Genomic DNA, 26,733 nt, shown 5'->3' on the forward strand with positions numbered 1-26,733 from the left:
ACAATTATAGGAAATACAGATCTTCTACTGAATACATTGTACCCTTCACCAGCAATTTCTTTTTCAGGGCCTGGTCCCCAAAATAATGTATGTAATCATGCCTGCACATCTGGATTTCAGAGTCCCCTTTTGAGTACTATCTTGGGGCAAAATTCTCAAATATTTTTAGTATATGTTTTTTAATTATTTATAGATTTTATCCATGGTTGGAGGGACTTGTGTTTTTTTCTTTTTTATTATTGTGAGCCACCCAGAGTCACCCGTTGGGGGAGATGGGTGGCATACAAGTTTGCTAATAAATAAATAAATAAATAAATAAATAAATAAATAAATAAATATCCTGATATAAAACTCTGAACAGCTGTAAACAAAGAGAATCAAGAGCAAGGACCTACAGGAGATCTGCAAGTTCTTGTTCACTTAAAAAAAGATCACTTGGATCACAGCATGCATATTTATTCTGCTGTTTGTTAGTTTTCCAATAGCTCTAATTCCAATACTCAGTTGAAAGAATTGTAAAACTGTCTCTGTTTTAAACTCAGGAACAAAACAATTGCAACTTCATTTCAAGCGTATCTGTATTTTTTAGGAGAACATTCAAAAATAAGTCTTAACACTAGAAATGTATTCATTGAGTGTACAGCCACAGATCTTACCAAGGTAAATACCCTTGACAAACAAAATGTTGAATGAAGTGTAATCTTGATTTACAAAATAAAATGAGAATGATGTTCCTTTCAACCTCACCTTAACTGCTGACCAATATTAATTTTTAGAAATGTGACTTCTTTCAGAGTAAATGTAAAGAATCAGTTTGATGCTTTATAAAGAGATTTGAAAATATTGGATCATAGGAATTAGTTGTTGGGGTAACTGTTATGTCTCTGGAAACTAAATTTGAAATAAATGTAAATAATGTAATGGGCTACTCAGAGTTTGGGTTTCTCTATGTCAGCCTCAGAGACATGCATGCGCTTCATTTGTTAATTGGCTTAATTAGTGATTTAGTTGCCTGGTTTTGCATAACACATTTGTTTTGGAAAAGTAGTAAAGTTTTTAAGAATTTTCTTATGAACCGATACTGTAATTTTATATTTAAAACTGTATGCATTAATTTAATATCTTTACTGACATTACATTATTTAACAATTTAATGTAATACTTTAATTTAAGAAATAGGTATGCTATCTGTCTTTCAGGCAAAAATTGTACTCGATATCCTGGTTACAATGTTTAGTGAATACTGCAATAAGCCATTCACGTGAGTTAGTCTGACTTTTCCTTTTGTGACAATACGCCTGTGTGTTGTAGCCTGTGCTTTAAATATTTGCTTGTTTTTGCTCTCTTTAAGGGTTGAAGCAGTAGAAGTAACTTATCCTAATGGAAAAAGCTACATCTTTCCAGTGAGTATTATAAAAGCTAACGCAGAGTTTTTATATATTTAAGAACTGGAACATTTTTTTAACAGATTCAAGTATTTTGGAAAGGAAAGCCAGGATGTGATATTTTCTTCTTCAACTATCTTGTCTCCTGAAAGAAATTCTGGACATTTGTCCTTATTTCCTCCTTTGTATTCCATAGAGCTTCCTTACTGAATACGATCATTACTATTTCCTACACTGTTCTATTTAATACCTTAAGATATACTGGTTGCCCAAGGTATATTTTAAGGTGTTGCTGTACCAAGTGGGTAGCACTTTCAACTACAGTGCATTTTCTAATTTCATATTCTACCTGAACTAAATTGCTTCACTGCATGGCTTAATAAAACATGGGTATTGTCCTCAGGATACTGAGCCTATTGAAGAGAATTAAGATTAAATAAAACACACACAGAGAAGTAAGTGATAATGGTAAAGAGCATCCTGGGGAATTAAAAAGGTCTGTGGGGGGAAAAAAACCCTCACAGTTTGTCTTCTGGTAAATGAATGTTCTGTTTGGATTTCAAATTTGAACCATTTTTGATTTGAAATGCTCCATCCTGAGGATAAATCAGTTGCATCTAGTCCAAGGTAGCTACATTTTGGAAGTGCTTTGAACTCAGAAAAACTTACTAAGTGCTCAAGACAGCAGTTTTGCATTTGAAAAAGCTGTTTGGCCTTTTTAATTTATTCAGTTTATTTCACATTCCAAATGGTTTAATTTGAAAAATGGGCCGATACCTAGTGTTTCACGATCTGCTCTGTCCACTTTGGAAGCCATTTAGTAATAGCTAAGTTTCCTATTGCAGCCATTTTATAAATGCACTTACCACATACTGGCAATATTCATAATATGTCCCCAGGTTCGAAAGGTTTGCCTACCTCTGATCTATCCATAAATTCTGTAAGGTTTTTTTTTCTTTTAATGTCTGTATGAAATTAAATAATTACAGTCCAAAGGATAGTTGAGATCTCAAACTTCTTATATGCGTTCCATATAAAGTGGCAGACACTTTTCCCTCCTGCAGAACCTCTAACAGAGAGATTCTTCCAATCTTTTTGAGAGGAAGACTCTTACTGCAAAAACAGAGTAGAAAAACAGCACACTTTGGATCTTGTCCTATATTGATAGGGAAGAAAAGTAACACCATTCTCAGCCAATGCAAAATGGAGGTAACCTCTGATATATCAACAAAGCAGAGGCTGCACATGTTTCAGTAGCAGCATGTTCCAGAGCATGAGTAACTCAGTATTGCTCCAAATATCAGCAAAGGCTTGTCTGTAACAAGCAGTTAGTTGTATGTTGATAAGCTCTTGACATTTCTCTGCCTGGCAGTGCATATTGGAGAAGCTTTTTAAAGGCTGGGATTGTTCATATTCACGTATGGCTATTTGTTTTATGTGTATCTGATGCCAATGTTGTGTTAAATGGTTCTTCATGTGATGGATGGTTATGGAAAGTATTGCTACCAAATGTTTGGTCAGGAAGATTGATCACGTTGTTTAATAATGACTATATCTCTGTTGGCCAGAACAACTAGCACTACTAATATTTAAGAATAGTAAAACTCTGATTATCAATACCTGGTCAAAGAACTTTGTATAGTTTGTTATGTAGGCAAGTCTGATGATACTAAAGAAGTGACTCTTGTATTAAAATCTTTCTAGGAGCTGTCCTACCGTCGTGAAAAGATAAAACCTGAAATAATTAATAAGAAGATAGGAATTAGGTATGTTCTCTTTCTTCAAAAAGTGCACATAGAATGCCATTAACAGCATCTGTGATAGATTTTTGTGTAATCAGTTCTAACTAATGATAATTTTTGTAAGAATAGGCAAGACTGGTAATAATTCATTAGCAGCTTATTGTTTTAACCAGACATCTTCATTTTATTAAATCAAGACTTAGTAAATGGGATAGCATATTAGCTTGGAAAGTAGTCTCTGGATTAGAGAACCTAGCTTGAATAGGATAATGTGAGCGTGCTTAGGGTAAAACTGACTTTGGTTGTGCCTGTGGAATACTGGTCAAAAGTGCCCAAACTGACCAGTACTGTCCTTACCATGAGCAGAGAATGCTGCTTGTGGCATAGGTACAACTTAAGTTTGTAGCCTAATCTATAATTGAACTATTAAAAAAAATTCTGTGGGGAAGCCTGATTGGCCAAAACCATGATGGGTAGCAGAGGGGCTCATCTGGCAATGATCTTGGCGTATGGAAGATTGCAACTTGGACTGTAGGACAAGTAAATGGTAAACAGTATGAATGAAATGAAAAAAGATTGTTATGTTGTGTATCTGTGAGTCTAAGAGAAAAGTTGTAATAGATCTGATTGCAGGTTGTCTGATTGTATAGAATTCAGTTGATAGATACCTGCATGGAATCAAAGTGTAGGTTTGATGATGAATGGAATGGCTAAAGTATATGCTAGAAAAAATTAATTGGCATCTAGAGTGCTGTGGGTAGTGTATCGTGATAATTGATTGGTTAATGATAGTTGTACATTATACTCCACTGAATGGTGATAGTGAAAGAACCAGGCTTTTGAGAAAAATCACGCAATTTTCTGAAAGGATATGATTCTGAGAACAAAGTGATTAAATTAGATGACATGTATGAATGTGTGTGACTGAAACAAGAGAACCTAATAATGAGAATAATAATTAGTATCTATTTAGAAAAAGTCTGTTTTGAATACATGATATAAGCATAAATTTATTCATTTGTACACATGCCAGAGGAAAGAATCTAAATTTAAAAGCATGATTGGCTTGAATGTTTCTAATAAAAGTTGCAGAGAATTAGTGAGGGATAAAAGGGGGTTATAAGATCTCATATAGGAAAGACTAATTTTTTTTTAATGCCAAAAGTGGATCCTTAAGAAAAAATGGACATTTTCTGGAAGTAAAAGGGATAAAAGTGAAATGAGTGAGAGTGAAAATAAAGAATAACTGAAAGAAAAAGTATGAGTTCTCTATGAAAGCAAATGAGAAGATAGGTTAATATACTCACAGAAATAATAGAAAGTGGATGTAAGGAAAGATAATGTGGAAGCTACTTTGAACAGAGTGAAAAGAATCATGTTACAAAGGGCCACAGTGTGTAAGTTATGTTAATACAAAACATGACAAAGCATGCTTGGTGAAATGATGAAATTAAGTAGGCTGCAAAAAGTGAATAAGAAAATGATTGTTGTAAAAAAAATATGAGAAAATATATGGTATAGAGAGAAAAGGATGGTTCCCTAGGATGGAATCACAGAGACCAAGGAAGGTCAAGTTTAAATCAGGCAAAAAACATGTAAGAGTAATTGTGATGAAAAAAAAAAAAAAATTGGAAGTGGCTGAAGAGAGCTAAGCAAGGTGTCTCTTGCAAAGCAAATTAAATGTGTTTTTTAATGATTAAATTATTTGGGATGAAACCAGTGAGAGAATGTTGGGAGGAGTATCAGGATACTGATACGTTAAGGATAAAAATTTAAATAAAAGCTATGAATGTTAATGTCAAAGAAAAAATGATGAAAAGGAAGTCATAAATGTTCTGAGAATGTTGAAAAATGGTAAGGCTAAAGTAGATCGTGTAACTGTATGAAGTGCCATGCAGTCTGTTTAGCACATGTGTGAAGACTACATACATGCCTGATGATTAGAAGAATGCCATTGAAAGTAATAAGAGTGTATAGAGAAATGTGCCCAGGAAGGTGCTTAGTGGAATTTTGATTGAACAGATATTTTATTTATTCATTTAGCTACTTCATGAGCCACCTCAATTGCTGAAGTGACTGTTGGTGACATAAAATATATTAAAACATTAAAATAAGGCAAGAGAAAGCAATAAAACAATAACGAGACCCATATTAACACAACTATATTAGGGAAGTAAGTACCAATGGTATAATATTCCAGTATCAGTGCATGGTCACAAATCACCCTGTCTGCCCCAGTGTGTTCTGAAAAAAAGCATGTTTTCTAAATACCCCACAGTTGGGACTGAGCAGTGACAGTGAGCAAAATCTGAGAAATGTAATGTGGAATATGCCAGACATAGGATGTACAGAAGAGATTTTTAATCCATCAGAAAAATACATGAATATGAGAAAGCTTATTGCACAGCTGCTGATTTAGAAAGAAAGTATGAGTTGTGGCACAGCAGAGCCTGTGGGTGGGCAAGTGGAGGTCTCAAAAATCCTACCCCCAGAAGCCCTCTAGGTCTTGACACTTTGGCCCCACCTCCTGCCGCTTAGAGTAGCAGCTTGTAGGCTCACTGTCACCATCTATCCTCTAGGGCAGTGCTTCTCAACTTTGGCAACTTTAAGATGTGTGGACCAGCTCCCAGATTTCCCCAACCAGTATGCTGGTTACTTTCTGGTAATTACTAGGCAAAAATTGGGAGGCTGATAGGTGTGCAATAACACTATTGAATGCAGGTACACGTTGTTGATCAATTAGAAAGCTGTTTTAATTAAGGGATCCAGCAATTCTAATGAATAGGACAAGAAAAAGGTTTCAATAGAATATATAAAAGTAAATATAAGAATTCTAGCAGAGCACAAGATGGCACAAATTTCCTACCAGTAAGAGCTAACAGGTTTTTAAGGGTTCATTAGCCCAGAATCCCTGAAAGATTGGTTCGAACTGACAAGAACTTCAGGGCCCTTAAATTGTGCAGAGACATAAAAATGATAGCAACACACACAAAAAACAAAAATTAAACCTATTGCAGTTCCAGCTAGAATTTTTTTGCCAAGTAACAGAGCCTTGAATCAGATTTTCCTTCTGATTTCAATTTTCCTGGATGTGCTTTTTGTTTTTCTGGAAATTCCAAACTTTAATCTGGGGGTGAAAGAGAATGATCTCAGCTTTCTCCTTCTCTCCTTCCTGGCACACAGCTTCTTCATCATTTCCCTTCCTCTGGATATCTGCCTGCTGTCTCCCACAAGCACAGAGTCTCTCCCTTCTAAAGAAGGAGGGATAGGAGATTTTGCTTTCTGTGTGACAAAGACCATGCCTTATTCTGAGTTGATCGAAACTTGGTCCCCAGTTTCTGCTAGTGAATGTGGGCAGGGCTTTCCAGCCTGCCCATTCACTAGAATATGATAAAGTGAATAGGCTTGAATTATGGAATAGTTTAAATAAATATAAAGATTGAAAGCTGAATATGCTGGATATGATAAAATATGATAAAAATAAAGCATGCATTAAAATAGTGATTTAGTTCCTTGCCTCTTGTTGAAATTCTTTGGACACATTTTCTTCTGTTGTCTTTTTCTTTTACATTTCTTCAGCTGTTTTCATTGTATCAGGAAATTGCTTTTTTACCTCCTTTTGCTTTTTCATTTTGGGATATTTTTGTTGATGACACAGATTTCAGTCCAGAGTTTTTCAGGCACTCAGTTTATCAGATCTAATCCACTAAACCTATTCTTTATCTTCACCACATATTTACTTACTGATTGATTGATATGGACAGAGTCCAAAAGAAAACAAACAAAAGGTGAACAACAAATCATTGAAGACTAAGCATAATTCAAATCCAGCATTTCCGATAGCAGTCATAATTGAGCAAAATCTGGAAACTTTCATAGGATTTTTGGTAGACTAATCTGCTAGTAGAAAGTGCTCAACCTATACTTCAGGCCAATCGATACATTTAGTGAGGCATAGGGGAATATTAACTCAGTGCCAAATGTGGGACAGTGGACCACTCAGCGAGGTTTCACAACTGTCACAATGGCTTAATCTGACCATGGGCAGAGGGACTCTGAATATGGGATGTTACTAAATTCCAATACCTCTGAGAATTAGGCATTAAACTCATTAGTATAAATGCCCTTGTATGTAACATGGAAAGAAAGTGTACTGTCAAGGCCCCCATAACCATAGTTTGAAGCTTCATTCTGTAGGTCCAAGTCAAGCTGGTCAATGAAGATAGACTGGACCAAGAACTCATCCCAGAAAGTTTGTTTTAGGTAGTATTTCAAGCAACTAATTCTCATGTGAACTCTATAGAAACACACCTCAATTCCAGCTGTAGAAATGCATGTGGCACAGATTGAGGAATGCAAAGCATAGGTCGTATGCATTTCAGTTGGATTCCTTCTAAAGTCATTGTATCTTTGTAGGTGAAAAGTTGTGCACCATATAGCAAAAGCTTTAATATCTTGAATTGAAATAATTTAATTGCTGCAGTGTCAAAGTTATCATTAAAACTAGTGAATTTCAGTATAGTATTGGAGGCCCTTGGGGCAAGTATTTTAATTTCTCATACCCCCTCTCCTTAACCTGAATTGAAAGAGCAGTTAAAATATGGTTCTTCAAGAGAGCATTTGGGGAAAATTGAATTGAATGTCGTCCTATTCTGAAGATAGCACTTAGGTTGTTGCTGCAATTGCTGATTGTTTTCTTTTTTTCCTTGCTTTAATCTTACTTACCTTGGTTTATTGTAAGATGTGTAGATCCTTTGGGAATTGAGTGGAATAGAAACCAAAGTAAATAAATAAAGTATAAATCATTAATAAATCATAAATCACAGTCAGCCAGAGTAAATGGCGATCTATAAATGTGGCTGTCAGTTTCTTCCATAAACTCTCTTTAGGGATGGAGTGAACAGTTGCCTGGAGAATTCCTCTTTGGCAACTGGAGTATTTTTCTGCCAGATGATTTGAAGTGATACATTGCTCAAAAGTTGATTGACCTGGTTTAAAGATGTCTTGCTCTTCAGCCAGCACTTTCACTTGGATCATTCAGTCGATAAATTTATTATAAAGGTATATGGCAGAGAGTTTACTCTTAATATTTAATAAGCTAATTGGTTGGAAGTTAGCCAGATTGGTCTCTTCTCCTTTTTGTAAAGATTAAAATAATTATAGATTGACCTCATTCATTGGGCATTTGTAAGAATTTTTCCCAACTTTTGAATTAAGTCAGCTAAATTTCTAAAGCAGTATGCCATATGATCAAAAGAACAACTTTTACCAAGAAGATCTTAAGGGCTAGGGCAACCAGTTGTTCTACTTGATATATTTTTAAAAGAACCTTTTAGAATGGTACCTATTCTTGTTTTAAAAGAATAACATCAGGCTGAACCTTTCAAAAGGAACTGATTTCAAAAAACACCTCTGCCTAATTAATTGACTTTACCTACTGTTTGGAGTTAATTGAGATTGACCAATGAAGTATACAGGATTACTCAATGAGTGCTACCTTATAATTAATTGGAGCCTGGCAATTGTGTAGATGGATGGATGGAGATGATGGATTAGGTGCCCAGTTTTCTTGGTTTTACTGTATATGGTTTTATTATTATTGTGAGCAGTCCAGAATTGTACAGTCAGGACCAGAAATATTGGAACAAGGATAACTGTTTTGGCATTTGGCCTCTGTACACCACCACATTGAAGTTGAAAGGAAACACACCCAGATGGGAGCGAAGTCAGGACTTTCAGCTGTAATTCATGGGGATTGACAAAAGTGGGGCACTAACCATTCAGGAAGTACAGCCAGTGGCATACAGCCCCTCCCCCCCATCATTGGTGGCTCATAAATAATGGAATGAGTGGCTCACAAGCAGCTGTATGGCCAGGTGTGGCCTGTTTCCTGGGTACTCCATGACCAATCAAGCAGATAAAAGGCCTGGAGGTAGTTCTGAGTGTTACATTTGCATTTGGTAGCTGTTCACTGGAAATCTCAACATGAGGTCCAAAGAGGTGTCCATGCAAGTGAAAGAGGCCATCATTAGGCTGAGAAAACAAAATAAACCCATTCAAGAGATAGCAAAAACATTGGGAATGGCCAATACAACAGTTTGGAACATCATGAAAAAGAAGGAATTAACTGGCAAGTTCAGCAACACCAAAAGGCCTGGAAGACCACGGAAGACAACTAAAGTGGATGACTGCAGAATTCTGTTCATGGTGAAGAGGAACCTTTTCACAACATCTAGCCAGGTCAAGAACGCTCTTGAGGAGGTAGGCGTGTCATTGTCAACATTTACAGTCAAGAGACAGCTTTATGAATGTAAATACAGAGGCTTCACAACAAGGTGCAAACCAGTGGCAACACTCAAGAACAGAAAGGCCAGATTAGACTTTGCCAGCAAACACCTAAAAAAGCCTGCCCAGTTCTGGAATAAAATTCTTTGGACTGATGAAACCAAGATTAACTTGCACCAGAATGATGGGAAGAGAAGAGTATGGAGAAGGAAAGGAACAGCTCATGATCCAAAGCATACCACATCATCTGTCAAACATGGTGGAGGCAGTGTTATGGCATGGGCATGTATGGTTGCCAATGGAACCGGGTCACTGGTGTTTTTTGATGACCTGACTGCTGATAAAAGTAGCAGGATGAATTCTGAAGTGTACAGGGCTATACTTTCTGCTCAGATTCAGCCAAATGCTGCCAAACTGATAGGATGCCGCTTCATATTGTAGATGGATAATGACCCAAAACATACAGCAAAAGCTACCCAAGAGTTTCTCAAGGCAAAGAAGTGGGATGTTCTTCAATGGCCAAGTCAGTCACCTGATCTCAACCCAATAGAGCATGCTTTTCACTTACTGAAGACAGGACTGAAGGCAGAAAGACCCATAAACAAGCAGCAGCTGAAGGCAGCTGCAGTAAAAGCCTGGCAAAGCATCTTGAGGGAGGAAACTCAGCATTTGGTCATGTCCGTGGGTTCCAGACTTCAGGCAGTCATTGACTGCAAAGGATTTTCATCCAGGTATTAAAGGCAATCTTTATGTTTGTAATGATGTTGGTTTGTTCCATTACTTATGAGCCACCAACGATAGGGGTGTGTGTATGCCACTGACTGTACTTCCTGAATGGTTAGTGCCCCACTTTTGTCAAACCCCTTGAATTACAGCTGAAAGTCCTGACTTTGCTCCCATCTGGGTGTGTTTCCTTTCAACTTCAATGTGGTGGTGTACAGAGGCCAAATACCAAAACAGTTATCTTTGTTCCAATATTTCTGGTCCTGACTGTATTTTACATGATGGGTAGCCATATAAATCTTTTCAGTAAAATAAATACAGTAAAATAATAAATAACAGGAATTTCTAATTCAGCTTCAGCTTATTCTTCCTGTATAATACACTAATGAAAGATCCATTCCTATAATGTATTGAGATGAAAAGTGGCAATTATTTTAAAAGAAATAATACACTGTTAAAAGCAACAGCTGAACAGTTCTATTATAAAGATGATGGAAGATCAGTGAGCAGTAGGCTGAATCAAACATATTCCTGAGGATTTTATAAATACTAGTGAGAGTTTTATATGTGTTACAGACTAGGTGCTACCATTATAATATTGGAAGATGCTATTCCAATTTTGTTCTGAATGAATTTTGCACTTACCAATTACATTATTAGTTTTGAGGGATAATTTTGAATGAAAGACAGCTGCAAAGCTGGACTTCTAGCGCTATTCCATTGAAATATTTGATGATGTTGCTAGGGAAGTTCAGTCAGGTATGAATAATTCACAATTGATTGGGTTTATACAACTTGCTAATCAAAAACCAAAGTCTTAGTCAGTACAAGGAGTATGTTCTTTGTGTTAACATAGTATTGCCTTTATTGAGTCTTTCTGTTCCTTGGAATGCCATTTGTTCTTTTCCATGGTGAAGTCAGTGTCAATTTGACAGTTAAGGTCTTGCAAGAATGAATGTACTGATTTATGGACAATGTAGATAACTAATAAACTGGTGTGTCAGGGGTTTGAATAGATCTCTTTTCCAAAAGGTCAGCTGTGCTTCCATGTGAATTTTAGTTATCGGTGGCTGTGCTCTTATTTTGTCCATATACAGTATGTATGTATGTGTGTGTGTGTACACACACACACACACACACATATGCTACATTGTGCAAAGTACATTGCATCGTAAAATCTATAATCTGTCTCCTAAACTGAAGGAGTCAGATGTCCATACCCTTAGCAGGATTAGCAGATAAGGTCACTCTTGTAGAAACATCAGTTTGGAATTTGCTCCATTCTATAGCATGTTAAATATCAAGAGAAATCTAGTCTGGCTGCTGGAGCTAAAAGCTACTGGGATCTTTTTATTTTGCCGCTGTTTCTTGTTATTTGAATGTAGAACATCACGCTTTCACCTCCCTCATCCCCCTCCTCAAGTTCCTTTTTCTAATTATATTGTCACTCTTACTTCAACCGCTTGAAATCATGTTCAGTCTTTTTAGGAACTATTTGCAGTATATGTAAGTCTCTTAGCAGATTAATTCTTTTTCTTGTTTTTTGTGAAAGAACTAGCAGTTTTGAGGTTATGCAAAGAAAATAATTTTGATCACAACTCCTGGTACATGTTGGACTTCTGGGTGAGGAATGGTGAGCTAACATTCTCTGAACAAGCGGAGATGATGTCACAGCCACAACCGAAGGACTGGCAAATAGACCAGTCCTACGGAATCTCTCCAGATAAGGAGAGGATGAGAGATTGCCCACTTTTGCTCTGGACAGCTCCTCCTCATGAGGAGACTGCAGGACAGCAGTTTCCTGCAGTTTTGAGTACCGGAAGACAAAGGAAAGCCATCATGCTCTCAACTGCAGCAGAGCCTTTGTAAGGATGCTGGGTTCACTAACCTCACTTTCTAATCACTTTCAGAAATTACCTATTTAACTATCTTAAGGCTAATAGAGATCTTCAGAGCAATAAGTTTGCAAAGCTACCTGATGAGTTTACCTTCATTCCAGAAAGTAAATTAGAAAGACAGAAAAATTAACTAAACTTAAGAATTTAAAGAATTTGAAATAAACAGCAAAAAGCTAAATAAGAGTTTAATTCAAGAAAATTATAAATGAATTAAAGAACCAGACAAATTTGGATTATTAGAACTTTTGCTATAAGATTTTGGAAATAATTATATAAATGAATAGCACCTTTGTGGGAGCTAAGTTGTTTAGTCTACCTTAAGTCATAACAGAAATTTGAGAATTTATGATTTCAGAAATTGGACATTAGAGGGGGCTAAAGATTCCAAGCATAAAAGAGAGAGAGAGAGAGAGAGAGAGAGAGAGACTTGCCTTTTGTCATTGATCAGCATTTGGACAAAATGACAGAAAATGGTATGACACTTAAAATACTCCAGGAGATATTTGAAGAATGTGGACAGAAACTAGCAGCTACAATGTCACCAGTGATGTCTGCTGCTGTGGACAGATTATTTCCAAAAGGTATTAAAGAAGGAATGACAGACGTGAAAGAGAATACCTTGGAAGAACTACAGGATAAAGAGCTGAAATAAACCTAATCTGATGCAGAAATATTAGAATATAAAGAAATCGTTGAAATTCTGGAAAATAAAAAAATATGGATTATGAAACAGAGATGACAGTTAAAGTGGAAATACAAATGATAAGCTAACAGAATGACCTGGATAATGACTCCTTACTGAATTTACAAAAGAGGTTTGTTAAAGCCTCAAAGAAGCCTTTGAGATGGGAAAAAGTAAAACTGAAGAGAGATCAAATCCTACAATAACATCTGAATAAATTAAAGATCAAGATTGTTAGAAACAAAAGGAAGGCGTACAGAGTTGGTTTGTTTGACCAAGATTAAAAGTCTGGGAACCCTTTATGGACTTTTTTGCTGACACCAGGACTGAAATGTTAATGATTGATGGGTTTGCATATGGATAAGGGATGGGTTATGGGAAGAAGAGATACTTGCATGTAACCTTATAGGGGGTAAAGAATCACTAAATTTGTTTGTACTTGTGATGAAGATCAGAAGTCTTTTCTTTAATTTTTTTTCTTTTTTTCTTATTTTTTCCTCTTTTTTCTTTTTTCCTTCACTTGCACTTTCTATTCTCTCTTTATTTTTATTTTTCTTTCTGAGTTTAGTTTGTATTGTCTTTTATTATTATTCTTTTAATTCAATAAAAATTATTTTAAAAAAACTCCTGGAACATGTTACATAGTTTTGATTAGTGAAAAAAAAAATCAACCATTTATGTATTTATTGACAACTTCCTATTAGCTATATATTAAGGTATAAATGGTAACTTGATTGGGGAGTGGGGAGCATTTGGGTATGCCGAAAATGCCAGTATTTGAAACCAATAGGACAGCATATTTTTAATTAAAAAGTCTTATGAACTAATTCCTCACCCAATATCATCAGGATTTGCTTTGGACTTCTAAAAACATCTATTTTATCTCCAGGCTTGATTTATGAGGGTACCTACCTATGCTGAATTATGATGCTTGAATGCTAATGAAAGTAGGTAATATTTTTCAAAACATTCTTTAAAAATTACTTTTGTGTTTTCTTTTAGTGAGACACCATCCAGCCTTGCAAAGCTGCTTACAAGGATGTGTTTGAAGTCACACGTCATAGGGAATGGGAACAATATAGAGGTTGAAATCCCACCTACCAGAGCTGATATTATCCATGCGTGTGATATCATAGAAGATGCAGCAATAGCGTATGGCTATAATAACATTCAGATGACTATTCCAAAAACGTACACCATAGCTAATCAAGTAAGATTGCACCCTTAAGTAAACAGTCTGTATTGTCACTTAAAAGGCTAGAAGTATGCCAGAAGGGTTTGTAGAAGAAAACTGTCTAAGAATTAAAACATTCTTCTGTCATGTCTTGTAGCAAGGGGAGTTTACCATAGCAAGGATACAAAACAGATGCCCAACTGATCTGAGAAATTCAAAAGACCTGCAATGGATGGGCTTCCAGAAAGGCGAGGTTTAAACCTGGAGGCTGTATATTAAATCCCTAATTGGGAACTGCATTTCCTCTGTAGAGACCAGATGTAACTGTTTGGTGTTATCCCACTCCTTTCTTTTTGAAAAATGGTAAACTAACAGTAATTTCCATAGTTTTGTGATATTCATTGATCTGAAAGAATTTTTATTTTCTCCTCTAGTTTCCTCTCAATAAACTCACAGAACTTCTGAGGCAAGATTTGGCGGCTGCAGGATTTACTGAAGCCCTCACTTTTGCTCTGGTATGTGTTTAATAGATCTCAGTAGAGGGTACTGTATCTTATAAGAAGATAGACTGCAGTAGCACTCCGCAATTGTGAAGCCTTCATTTCTTAATGTCTTCAGTATACTTAACATATGGCACTACGCTGATAATAGAATGTGATTGTTGCTCTGATTTTTGAAATCCAAAGACCCTTATTCTTCTATGCCCTTCTCTCTGTTTTATCTGCTCTAATTTGGAGGCAGAAGAAGAAAAATAATAAGAATATTCCTGTTTTATGAAGAATGTTGTTGACAAAGAGCAAACTAGCTTCATCATGTCCTCAGAATGGGAGTTAAGTTTTTTGGCCCTGTTTTGAACATCAGAAAGTTCAGGTTATAGGAAAAAAAAATTTTCAAACCACCTTCAGTGTCCTTATTTTGTAATGTGGATACTAACATGTAGTATGTCAGCAAGCATTGGTAGATAAATGGATTCATTAGCTGGGTATTCAGAGTGATGAAAGCCTCTGCAATAGCTAGCAGTCTCAACTGCTTTGAACAAGGCATGTGACTTGTTTTCAAGAAACTCTTGAACCTTGAAGACTATAGTAATAATTGGCTTTCAGATTTTAGATGAAACTGATTATCTTGATCTCCTTCCACTTAGTTTAAATTAGGTTTCAGTACTGAAACAGCCATAGTTGCCCCGATTGACTTCTCAGTGTTTTTTGAGATTAGCATACAGTGGGGCAAAAAAGTATTTAGTCAGCCACCAATTGTGCAAGTTCTCCCACTTAAAAAGATGAGAGAGGCCTGTAATTTTCATCATAGGTATACCTCAACTATGAGAGACAAAATGAGAAAAAAAATCCAGAAAATCAAATTGTCTGATTTTTAAAGAATTTATTTGCAAATCATGGTGGAAAATAAGTATTTGGTCACCTACAAACAAGCAAGATGTCTGGCTCTCACAGACCTGTAACTACTTCTTTAAGAGGCTCCTCTGTCCTCCACTCGTTACCTGTAGTAATGGCACCTGTTTGACCTTGTTATCAGTATAAAAGACACCTGTCCACAACCTCAAACAGTCACACTCCAAACTCCACTATGGCCAAGACTAAACAGCTGTTGAAGGACACCAGAAACAAAATTGTAGACCTGCACCAGGCTGGGAAGACTGAATCTGCAATAGGCAAGCAGCTGGGTGTGAAGAAATCAACTGTGGGAGCAATAATTAGAAAATGGAAGACATACAAGACCACTGATAATCTCCCTCGATCTGGGGCTCCACGCAAGATCTCACCCTGTGGGGCCAAAATGATCACAAGAACGGTGAGCAAAAATCCCAGAACCACACGGGGGGACCTAGTGAATGACCTGCAGAGAGCTGGGACCAAAGTAACAAAGGCTACCATCAGTAACACACTATGCTGCCAGAGACTCAAATCCTGCAGTGCCAGACGTGTCCCCCTGCTTAAGCCAGTACATGTCCGGGCCCGTCTGAAGTTTGCTAGAGAGCATTTGGATGATCCAGAAGAGGATTGGGAGAATGTCATATGGTCAGATGAAACCAAAGTAGAACGTTTTGGTCTAACCTCAACTCGTCGTGTTTGGAGGAGAGAGAATGCTGAGTTGCATCCAAAGAAACCATACCTACTGTGAAGCATGGGAGTGGAAACATCATGCTTTGGGGCTGTTTTTCTGCAAAGGGACCAGGATGACTGATCCGTGTAAAGGAAAGAATGAATGGGGCCATGTATCGTGAAATTTTGAGTGAACACCTTCCATCAGCAAGGGCATTGAAGATGAAACGTGGCTGGGTCTTTCAGCATGACAATGATCCCAAACACACTGCCCGGGCAACGAAGGAGTGGCTTCGTAAGAAGCATTTCAAGGTCCTGGAGTGGCCTAGCCAGTCTCCAGATCTCAACCCCATGGAAAACCTTTGGAGGGAGTTGAAAGTCCGTGTTGCCCAGTGACAGCCCCAAAACATCACTGCTCTAGAGGAGATCTGCATGGAGGAATGGGCCAAAATACCAGCAACAGTGTGTGAAAACCTTGTGAAGACTTAGAGAAAACATTTGACCTCTGTCATTGCCAACAAAGGATATATAACAAAGTATTGAGATGAACTTTTGATATTGACCAAATACTTATTTTCCACCATGATTTGAAAATAAATTCTTTAAAAATCAGACAATGTGATTTTCTGGATTTTTTTTCCCATTTTGTCTCTCATAGTTGAGGTATACCTATGATGAAAATTACAGGCCTCTCTCATCTTTTTAAGTGGGAGAACTTGCACAATTGGTGGCTAACTAAATACTTTTTTGCCTCACTGTACTTCCAGATAATTCATCTGGGATAAGAAATGGAAGATAGGGTTCTATAAATCCTTTCAAATAGGTATTTTGCTGCATGTGGACGTGTGTATAATGCTCCCCTCTTCAACCTATTAAAGCCTGTCTTTCTACATGATTGCTGAGTTGTTTTATAAGCTGGTCCTGGCCGTCTCCGCATGCATGCATGTGCACAACCCTAATAGAGGTTTGAGGTTCCAACTTTTGGTGGCTTTGTGTCTACCTGGACGTCGCTGAAAGAGTTTTGTTCAGCCCAGTGGCACTGGTAATGTGGGTCCCCAATCTTATCAGCAAGGTTTCAGATTAAGGTTTTGGTTTGTTTGTTTTTTAAATTCTAAGGTTTGATAAAAACTGTTATTCCTTAAACAGCAATAATTAAAATCCTTAACGGCATAATTATAGCAATAAAATGTTACTAAATTGGGTAGTACTGTAACATGAAAATTAACTCACTGTTGGGGCTTGAGCCTTATTTCTTTCTTTGCTTTTTCGGCTTTTAATTCTTCTTGCAATTGAGTTGTAATTTAACATGATTAAATACATTGACTTCCTGTATCCATATTCAGTGTTCCCAAGAAGACATCGCTAGTAAGTTGGGGATTGATATTTCTGCAACAAAAGCTGTACATATAGCCAACCCCAAAACAGCTGAATTTCAGGTGAGAGCTACAAAAGTTTCAGTATAAACCTGAAAAATTCATTGCAATCCTAGCCTTGAAACTAGATTGCTGGATTTAGACTCATGAGGAATCATACCTCTCTAGGAGGGTGCATCTGCTACATCTTCGACTGCAGTCTTTTTCTACTTTTGTGAAGTTCCAAAGTCAGGAAGTTACCACCAGCAATGTTTGTGCCAGCAATTGTAGAGTCTCAAAATGGGACATTTTGGAGCAAGGTACCAACAGCTCTAAACTTCAGGAACTTTCAGCTTTATCAGCCTGGGTCTTTCAGCTATATTAGCCTGAAGCTGGTATAGCAAAAGGCATCTTTTTTTTTTTTTTTTTTTTAAGAAAAACCACTCATATTCTACTAGAGTATAATACCATATATGATGTTTCCTGGCCAGCAGGCAAAGTTGTGAATAAGATGGTATATTCACCTTCACATTCTTCCCAACCCTACCTATTTATTTTTTAAAGTAGAAGCTAATCACATGCCTTATTTTGTTCTCAGTTCTAGTTGTTGTATAGTTCTTAGTGGTCAAGGCAAAGAATCTTTTATAATATTTAACTTTATCCATTTTTCCAGTTTATTTGAAATTTGTGATATAATTAATATGGACAGATTTTAATATGGAAATTAATATTTCTCCATGGGCCTGTACTGTAAAGGAAAAATAAGGGTTATGCATTTATGATTAATTATGTAGATATTTATTTATTAGATTTTTATCCTGCCTTTAAGTTGACCAAAATACTGTAAAGCAGCTTACTTGTTTAATGCTCTCTCCTCCTATTTTCCCCACAACAACCATGTGAAATCCCATTCTTGCTTATGTTGGCAACTTTTCTTTTCAGGGAAGTATAATTTATCAAGCACCTTATGTGTCCTACAGGTGGCACGGACTACACTGTTGCCTGGACTCTTGAAAACTATTACAGCTAATAAGAAGATGCCTTTACCTCTGAAACTCTTTGAAATCTCTGACATTGTAGTGAAAGATTCCACCAAGGGTAGGAAAATTTTCATTCATCTAGTGCAAATATCAGGGATATAAGTGAGTTCACTGTAGCTATAGCATCCAGAGTAGTAGATTACTGTATGCTTGCTAGACCTGTTTCTTCTCTTTCTATGCTCACATATGATTATATTCAACCTATGCAGTAGCCCAGCAAGAGGAAGGCATAGTCTTGGTACACTGGCCATGGTCTCATCCTGTACTACCTGTTGTTGCCTCTGTAACACCTCCTTATCTCTAACTTGTATTTTCCTGAGCCGGCACATCTGCTTATAGCATTCAATGGGATGGGGCTTCTTTAGCATTTGATATATACAAGGTGGGTATTCATGCTAGATCTCAAACACCCTTGCCTGCTTTGGATCCAGAAACTGCACATCTCTAGTTTCTGTTAAAATATATTCCTTTGCCCTTTTAAACTATTTACCTTCCCCCCCCCCCCCCCCAATTTCAAGGAACTTAGACAATGTAGAATTTCTAGCCTGGATCATAATCTCAGCCATCTGGATCCACACAAGCTAAGCACATGCCAAATAGATTTATGGGTTAGCAGAAGATTAATTTGTAGACACATGATAACTGATTGCTTTGAATTCCTTTGTATCAATATTATGAAAAAGTATTGTTTTAAAACGTATATTCTAAAATTCCTCAAAAACCTTCCTTCTGCTTTTGAACATAATAAAGCCAAGGCATTTGTTAGCCATCACAGTTTTATTAGTTAGCATACTTAACAGAATACAAACTATGTTTCCAAATGCTTTCACCAGTGCTTAATTTTGGGTAAATTGATTTATTAGACAGTTGTATTTGGTCAGTACTGTTAATGTAATACTGTGTGAACATTTGTCAGTTACATTATAAATATTGTTTCGTTAATAGATAGTTCTAAACACACTAAAATTATATCTGTAATTCAGATGTGTGGCCATTGTATTGTAACAATGGAGTAGAATGTTCAAATTGAACGGCAGTGTATGAATGTATGGTACTGAATCCTTTCCTGTTGGCATCACTATTGGAGTGGACATTTAGGGGGAAAAAGCACTTGGCAATAGAAATACTGAACACAGAAATGTTTTTGCATTTATATATTAGTTGTTTCATGAGTTTTCTTAACAGTGTATAGGTATTGCTGCTAGAGTACTGATAACAATACTGTATGAAAGATAAATTTTCCAAAATGTGTTTTAATTTTTTTTGCTGCCAGGGGGCAGCATATACTAGTATTTCTTGTTACATTCTCTTGGCTTGTTCCAGAGAGCCCCCACTGATTACCTTCCTTGCAAATTGTATGGAACGGGTTCTTCAAACAGCACTTTGAACTCTCTACAATACATATGTAATTTTTCCTAACATCTTGGCTCCTACACTTTAAAACAAAAACAGGAAAATAATTTTATGGAATGATGCAATAAGTTTCTATTTGGCCAAAAAGAACCTAAGCTTATCCAAGAAAGTTTTGCTTCGGTTTGGCAACAATTCTTTTATGTGGTCTGTAGCGAATGAATTTCATACTGCTATTTTTATTTCTAATTTCATTTTATTGGCCACATTTTCCAACTAAAAGGAATTCAACACATAAGTCATACTAGACCATAGTTTATCACAGTGGTATACAATGTTTTTTTGGCCCATGACCGTTTTTGTCCTTTGAATAGTATATTAGGATTGCTAAAAACTTGTTGAAGCAGGAACAAAAGAAAATACCTACTGTATAGTTGAATATAATTTAAATTAAATTAAAAATCTATTAATTATAGTTAATACGATTAGTAATTTTTATGATAAATTTAATAATTGTCACTCAAGATAAAATTACAATTTAGTGACAACTTTTGTGGGGGCTCTGGGTGTTTGTCCTAAGGCTTTTGAGGGCTGCAGCAGTCCTGGAACCTCAGGTTGTGTGTCTCTGGTTTATTGCAATGTGAACAAGGGAGAGTAAGTTACAAGCTTTCCCCTCCCATCTTCTCTTGCATGGCTGGGAGAGGGAAGGCTGGATGAACAGAATGTTTGGGGAAGAGAAAGGAAACTGCATCAGCCTAAGACTGCAACTTTTTTCCATGTGTACATATTTTGTTTAACTCTGGTTTGGTGTGATAGGATAATAAGCTTTTAAAAACTAGTATGTCGGGGAAAAGACTTTGCTAAAACCTACCTTTTAAAGTGGGGGAATGCTAGTCATGTGATCCTCTGAATTAATATCATTCAGATACAGGTTTATTGTTGCAATGAGGTTAGTTTCTGAAAAAAAAAATAATTACTTTGCATATTCTTCTCTATTTACCATTATACCCCCCAAGCAACTCATTGATGGCTAGCTGCTGGGCATAATATATAGCCATGTGAGCACTTTTTATCATGCTGGGAAAGATGATAGGGCATGCTACCGAGCAGCTGGGCTATTAACTGGTAGTTGGCTATCAGGAAGTACAAGCCAAACAGACACCCACCAAAGCTGCGAATTGCTACCCATGGTTTTGTTAAACATAGATACCTCATGGGATCAGAACAAACATGGTCTTTGAAGTACAGTTTTTAAAAAGTTGTTAACTTTTTTGCTTTTTCCTTCTTCAGATGTAGGTACAAGAAACCACAGGCATCTCTGTGCTATCTTCTATAACAAAAACCCTGGTTTTGAGATAATTCATGGGTTGCTGGATAGAATCATGCAGCTCCTGGATGTCCCTCAAAGTAAAGAGAATGGATATTATATTAAAGCAGCTGAAGGTAAGGCAAGGTTTGAAAATACATTTGGACTTCCTTGTATATCTGTGTTAAATTAAAACACAAAAGTCCGACCCTTAATGACTTAAAATTCAAATCCATTGTTCTGTGGTTTAGGATTCTTGCTTAAGTTTCACTGCTGTCTTCACAAATGCCGTGACTGGTCTCTTTACTCTCAATACTAGCTTACTATTATATAATATGATCCTAACAGTGCTTCTTTTATTATTCACTATAGTTTGTTGTTAATCATATTTTCTAAATTCTGTTCTGCATGCACGGAAGGTAGTGTCTAGCTTCAAGAGCAGTTATTTGGAAATAATCAAAGCACAATGAGAAGGAAGCTCATATAAGAAGTATTTCCTATACCATTTAGCTCCCTTCATCCTCATAAAGCCTTCTCCAGTTTGAAGAACATGACAGAATAAAATGTAGTGGGATATTGTAGAAAGAAGGGGCATTTAGGCAAGCTTTTTTATGCTTTTGCAAAGCTGAGAGGCAAGCCAATATGCAGCTTTACTGTTTCAAGAGAATGACCTTGTTAAAAACACAGCTTCTTACATTTTATTTTAACAGGGACATAGTGTTGATCCCCTGCTTTTCTCGTTTAGTGTTAGATGTTTGTAGAACATAGTTCTTTTTTCTCTGAACATATGAGGAATGAATGTCAGATGGATCATGACTTTCAGATAGCCCTTGATTTAAAAAGAATAAGAATTAGGTTTTGCTTAAATCGAGGATATGCTGTATCTGTGACCATTCTTTTAAATAAAAGTTATATATATTCGGCAGAATATATGGTTATACTTTAAATGTGCATAAGGATGTATCTATGAACAATTCTGTAATTCAGGCAGTTTATGTATGGTATCAGATTACAGGCTTTACTTTAGGAAGCCATGAAACACTCCATCTTGAATAGAATTACCTTCTTAAGATCTATATAATCTATTTTCAGTATTTAGATAGAGAAATAAAATGTCTTTTATTATATACGTTCGTTCAGATTGCATATATATTGACTATGGCTTACCGTTGGTTTCACTAATATTAATTATGTTAATCTCAGGATCATAACCTGTTTTTGTCCTTATAGCAGTACCTTTGGAACAACTGCAGATGCCTAAGAATATAGGTGAAATGTTGATGTCCTTAAAATTAAATTTAAATTAAAAGTTAAAATTAAAAATTTCTAGCCCTATGAATCAGGCATAATTCAAGGCAGAAACATTGCTTGTTTCAAACATCTAGGGCAGTGAGGCAAATATACTTCCTCAACTAAGCATTCCTTATAGAAACTCAAGAGCCAATATACACGAATCATATTTTAGTCCTGTTGAAATCAGTTATTTGTTACTAAAGCATGACTCTCTAAATTTGGACCCAGTTCTAAGCAGTTAAATGTTTGCCACTTCTTAACTATGTTACAAATTCTCCTTGTGTTCTGAATAGCAGAACCCCATGTGTCATCTTTACATTTGGCATTCCTATTCTGGGCCAGATACGGAATGGAACAGAGTACAGAGATACTATAGCAGGCCACTTTTTCCCCCTTGAAGGTCTGAATTACTTGCTTATAAAGATTTTTAATCATAGGATTTAGGATTCAGATCCTTTTCAAGTGATATCTTCCCTTCTAGCAGATATGGGAATGTGGGTTCTGTGTTCTAGAGCCAGAGAATACTGGTATAAGAGATCTTGTCAGACAAACATGCGAACTTCTAAGCTCCTAGAATATTTCTCCCCCGAATTTTATTTAGAAGGGCTCTAGCTCAAAGGGAAAATAAGTTTTGTTACTTTCACTTAAAGGGGTACTGCTTCCTTGGAATGATCTCTCCATGAAATTTTGGAGAGTTTCTACAAAATTGGATGGGCCAATAATCTGAGGTGTTATAAGGCAATTTCATATATATGCATGTCTGCCATTGTCTTAATATATGTCTGTTTTTCAGAAGTAACTATATTGTTTTTAAATAGCTCTAAAATGAAAATCAATACTCATAGGTCCATTTTTTAATATTACTATACTTTGACTATACATGTATAAACAGCACTCAGCCTTAGATTCATGCATTTTCTTCTTATTTATCTCTTTGATATAGTTGTTAGGAAGCAATCAGAAGCATTCTGTATGACCCCATTCTTTGATAATTCCATTTATTTTTCCTCTGTGCAGGGGCTTATGACTTTACTCCATTTCTTTTCATTTACCACTGTTTTTCTTTTTACAAGATAATTAAATACTAGTTCAACAAACAATTTATTTTTATGGGAACAGGAAAGCATTTATCTACTGATTTATAGAATTTCCTGTGAAATGCAAAGCTTTTTCATGCTTCAGTGCAGAAAATATCAGTGTTGTCTGTCCCATAGTTTTCTATAAAATGTATATTTTAAAAGGCATATTTAAATGTAGAGATGTATCAATAATGACCACACATAGTCTACAAATAGTTTTTTTCTGGTTTTAAGAAACGGAATAATAGAAACTGTTTACAGAGTTTCAGCAGAATGTGCATGATGGGTATTATGTACATATTGTCCTGCCTTTGGGCTTATATGTGATAGCACTGTTATTTTACCTTTTCAGTTCATGATCAGAACCTGTCTGCTAAATCACTGACCACCAAAGTCCATCTTTTTGAGTTCAAAAATAAGAGTTACTAATCATGAGCCCCATGCTCAACTTTACTTTTTCTTCATTATTAATCTTGCACTTGCAAAATTAAGTATTCCAAGCTGTTATGAACTAAATGAGAGTTGATTTCAACAGCAATCCTGAATTACAAGAAGTAAAACAAAAAGGGGGGGAAATTTCTTTGTCCTCCTGGTTAAGGAATAAGTTCTGTTCATTATATTTTCCTGGGCTTTTTAAAGGAAAAATATATGATTAAATTGATTTAACTAAGATTAATATTCTTGACTTCTTGTTGGTATTTCCAGGAAGGTATCATCTATATTTTCTGATCAACTTTGCAGTAAATGCTACAAGTTTTTCCCCATGTAAACAGTTGTCTTGCAGGTTTTTTATTCTGAAAATAATATACTTGTAGATTCATTCGTTGAGATGAAAATATCTGTTTCAAAGTCTTAAGTCTGCTTTCTTTGGGGAGAGCTGGGTTAAAATGCTGCTGCTCCTTTCTCTTTTTAGCCTCTATTAATTTAAGATCTAGTGAAGAACGCAAAATCCTAATGAGAGTAGATCATAGCTTCCCTATCTAAGATTTGGTGGGCAGTCAGACAGTTAATACATCTGTTGGGGAAAGTGCTGCACGTGTGTATTATTACAAATGAAAAACAGCTCTCAAGGCTGCAAGATACATTTTGCTGTAATGTAATGAGAATTTCAATGTCATTTGGGACAGTCTGCTGGTCGATTGACTGATGACTTTCCTCTGAGTTCTTGATAAAGATATTGAGCAGAATGCCCAAGAGCTAAGTGCTACCTGAGTGGTTTCTCAGATTATCAGTCTGATCCACTGATTTCAGATAAAAAATGATGTGAGTCAGATATATGTGTGTCGCAGTGTGTTCACTAAAAAGAAAATGAAGATTCATCTCAGGTTTGGTTTTTCGAATTACCGTATCTTTACCATGGCCCTCCGAAGCTGGTTCTGTCCAGATGTGTTAGGACTAAACACACTGTGGTGTCAATACTCCTTTAGGCAGAGCTACTTATGATATGTTTCCAGGCAGTGGTAGATTCTAAATTGGCAGGTCCATGGTTAATTTTATATTGTAAATCCTGGGGTTGTATGCATGACCAGTTGCTGACAAGTAATTGTTGCATTCTACCATTTTTCCTTGGCGTTTTGGAATATTTGGAAGGGAAAAATTACTAAGGTATGTCAAATGTGGAGCTATATTTAAAAATATATATATAAATCATGCTGTAGTTATAAACTCCCAAGAAAGAACCCAGAATTTGAAACATTTGTATTTCATTTGTCACACTCTAATCTATAGTGTGTAATGGTTTTTGCGTTACAGATGTGTTGCAGACTGCCTTGGTCAGGCCTTATACAAGCTAAATAAGTTACTATTTTTTTTTAAAAAAACTCAAGTTGCCGAGAAATATCCAATATTTCTTAAAGCCTGAGGAATGATTTGCTGAACTTTCAGTCTTAAAGTAACTTGAGTCACGAACAACTGCAAGCTATGATCCAGATCTGAGCTGACATGAGGGCAAGAGTTTAAATGTAATGTTGGGAGACTTACCCTGCCATTGACTCCTATTTTCTCTCCTAACTTAATCAGAAATCAGAAATCTACTTACAATATGATACTGATTGGTTCCACGTAATCGGTACTAACTAGTTGCTGGAGATGCATGCCTAATGCATCAAGCTTGATTAGTATAAACATTTCTCTTTTGGGTCTGATCAGTACCAGAATGGTAAACCACCTAGAAATCGTAAATGTGCCAGTATTGAGTTCCATCTTGGAAGAAAGTTGGGGTAGAAATATATTACTAATCCATGGAAGGAATGAAATAAATAATTGTTAAAAAGGGATAGGATGATAAGCTTTATATGAAAAGGCTATTCTTAAAGTATGTTTCTTCCTGGATTTATTTAATACCCAATGTTTTATTTAGTTCTCTCATTAGAGATCATTTGAAATATTTCAGAAAAAATGGAACATGCTAAACTTTACATTGCATCAAAAAATTTACTGTGGTGTTTTCAGAATCTGTAACTCATGTTAACATGCCACTATAATACCTCCCATATGAAGGTAAAAGTACAGTGTAAAAATTAGTGATAACTTAAAGAAATTGTCCTCCTTTTGTTATTCTCAAGACTATAGACAAACAATCACTGGAAAGCTGAAACAGTATCTGGGAAGCTTTCTCTCTTGGCTTTTATGTCACTGTAAAGTTTAGCATATTACTGTTTCATAGTTATTTCATACAGATCTTTACAGTAGCATAACATTGAATCTTTTGGCATTCCCCAGTTGCCTCAGATATTTTCCTTATGCAGGTTACATTGAAATGCATTTGATTGTGAGAGTATATTTGCCTGTTCATAATTCCCATTGCATTTCCAACATTAAATAACAGCAACAGTTATAATTATTATTATGCCTCCACCTGCCAGAACTCTAGAAAGCTTCAAATAAAATACACTAGTGATGGATTACAATTTACTGAAGCTATTAGTCCAAATAAAGTTACTAGTTGGTAGTCAATATTTTTAGCCATTTTAAAACTTTAGTTCATTTTATTGGTGGTGAGACTTAGTTCCATTAAGCTTCTTTCAGACAATAATGGTAAAGGACCTATTTCCATAGCTAATGTTTCTCATTTTATGTGGTCTTTAGCCCAAATAAAAGTATCAGCCATCTTTTTGATGAACATGTCCTTAAAAGAGATACTTATCATGTCACTTCCTAATTGACCAGATTATAGTTAAATAGCATGAGAATGCTATTTATTTATATTAATATATTTTCATGCGAGCCATGAAAAGTTGGAGAGCAGGTGTTTCTGCATTGATAGAACTCACTAAGAGCTTAGACTAAGTCTGCATCGAGAACTACTAAAATACCTTCTTCCCTCCCTTCCTTTTCTTTTTCCGTTACTGAGAAATGGGCTTGA

At 36.0% G+C, this 26,733-nt stretch overlaps 1 protein-coding gene across 1 annotated transcript in view; it reads left to right on the forward strand.

Moving 5' to 3' along the window:
- The window catches only part of FARSB (phenylalanyl-tRNA synthetase subunit beta), a 41,607-nt gene that overhangs the window by 9,060 nt on the left and 5,814 nt on the right, over positions 1 to 26,733 (forward strand). Inside the window, exons 8-16 of the mRNA XM_007425660.4 lie at positions 590 to 660; positions 1,200 to 1,261; positions 1,352 to 1,403; positions 3,090 to 3,151; positions 13,718 to 13,925; positions 14,324 to 14,404; positions 17,293 to 17,385; positions 18,282 to 18,399; positions 20,982 to 21,134. Of these exons, the coding sequence (XP_007425722.2) occupies positions 590 to 660; positions 1,200 to 1,261; positions 1,352 to 1,403; positions 3,090 to 3,151; positions 13,718 to 13,925; positions 14,324 to 14,404; positions 17,293 to 17,385; positions 18,282 to 18,399; positions 20,982 to 21,134 (900 nt within the window). The remainder of the gene's footprint in view (positions 1 to 589; positions 661 to 1,199; positions 1,262 to 1,351; positions 1,404 to 3,089; positions 3,152 to 13,717; positions 13,926 to 14,323; positions 14,405 to 17,292; positions 17,386 to 18,281; positions 18,400 to 20,981; positions 21,135 to 26,733) is intronic.

The sequence above is a fragment of the Python bivittatus genome, unplaced genomic scaffold, assembly GCF_059951505.1.
Source record: "Python bivittatus isolate LINGU-HERP-01145 unplaced genomic scaffold, Pbiv_v1 ctg000980_np1212, whole genome shotgun sequence".
NCBI lineage: Eukaryota > Metazoa > Chordata > Lepidosauria > Squamata > Pythonidae > Python > Python bivittatus.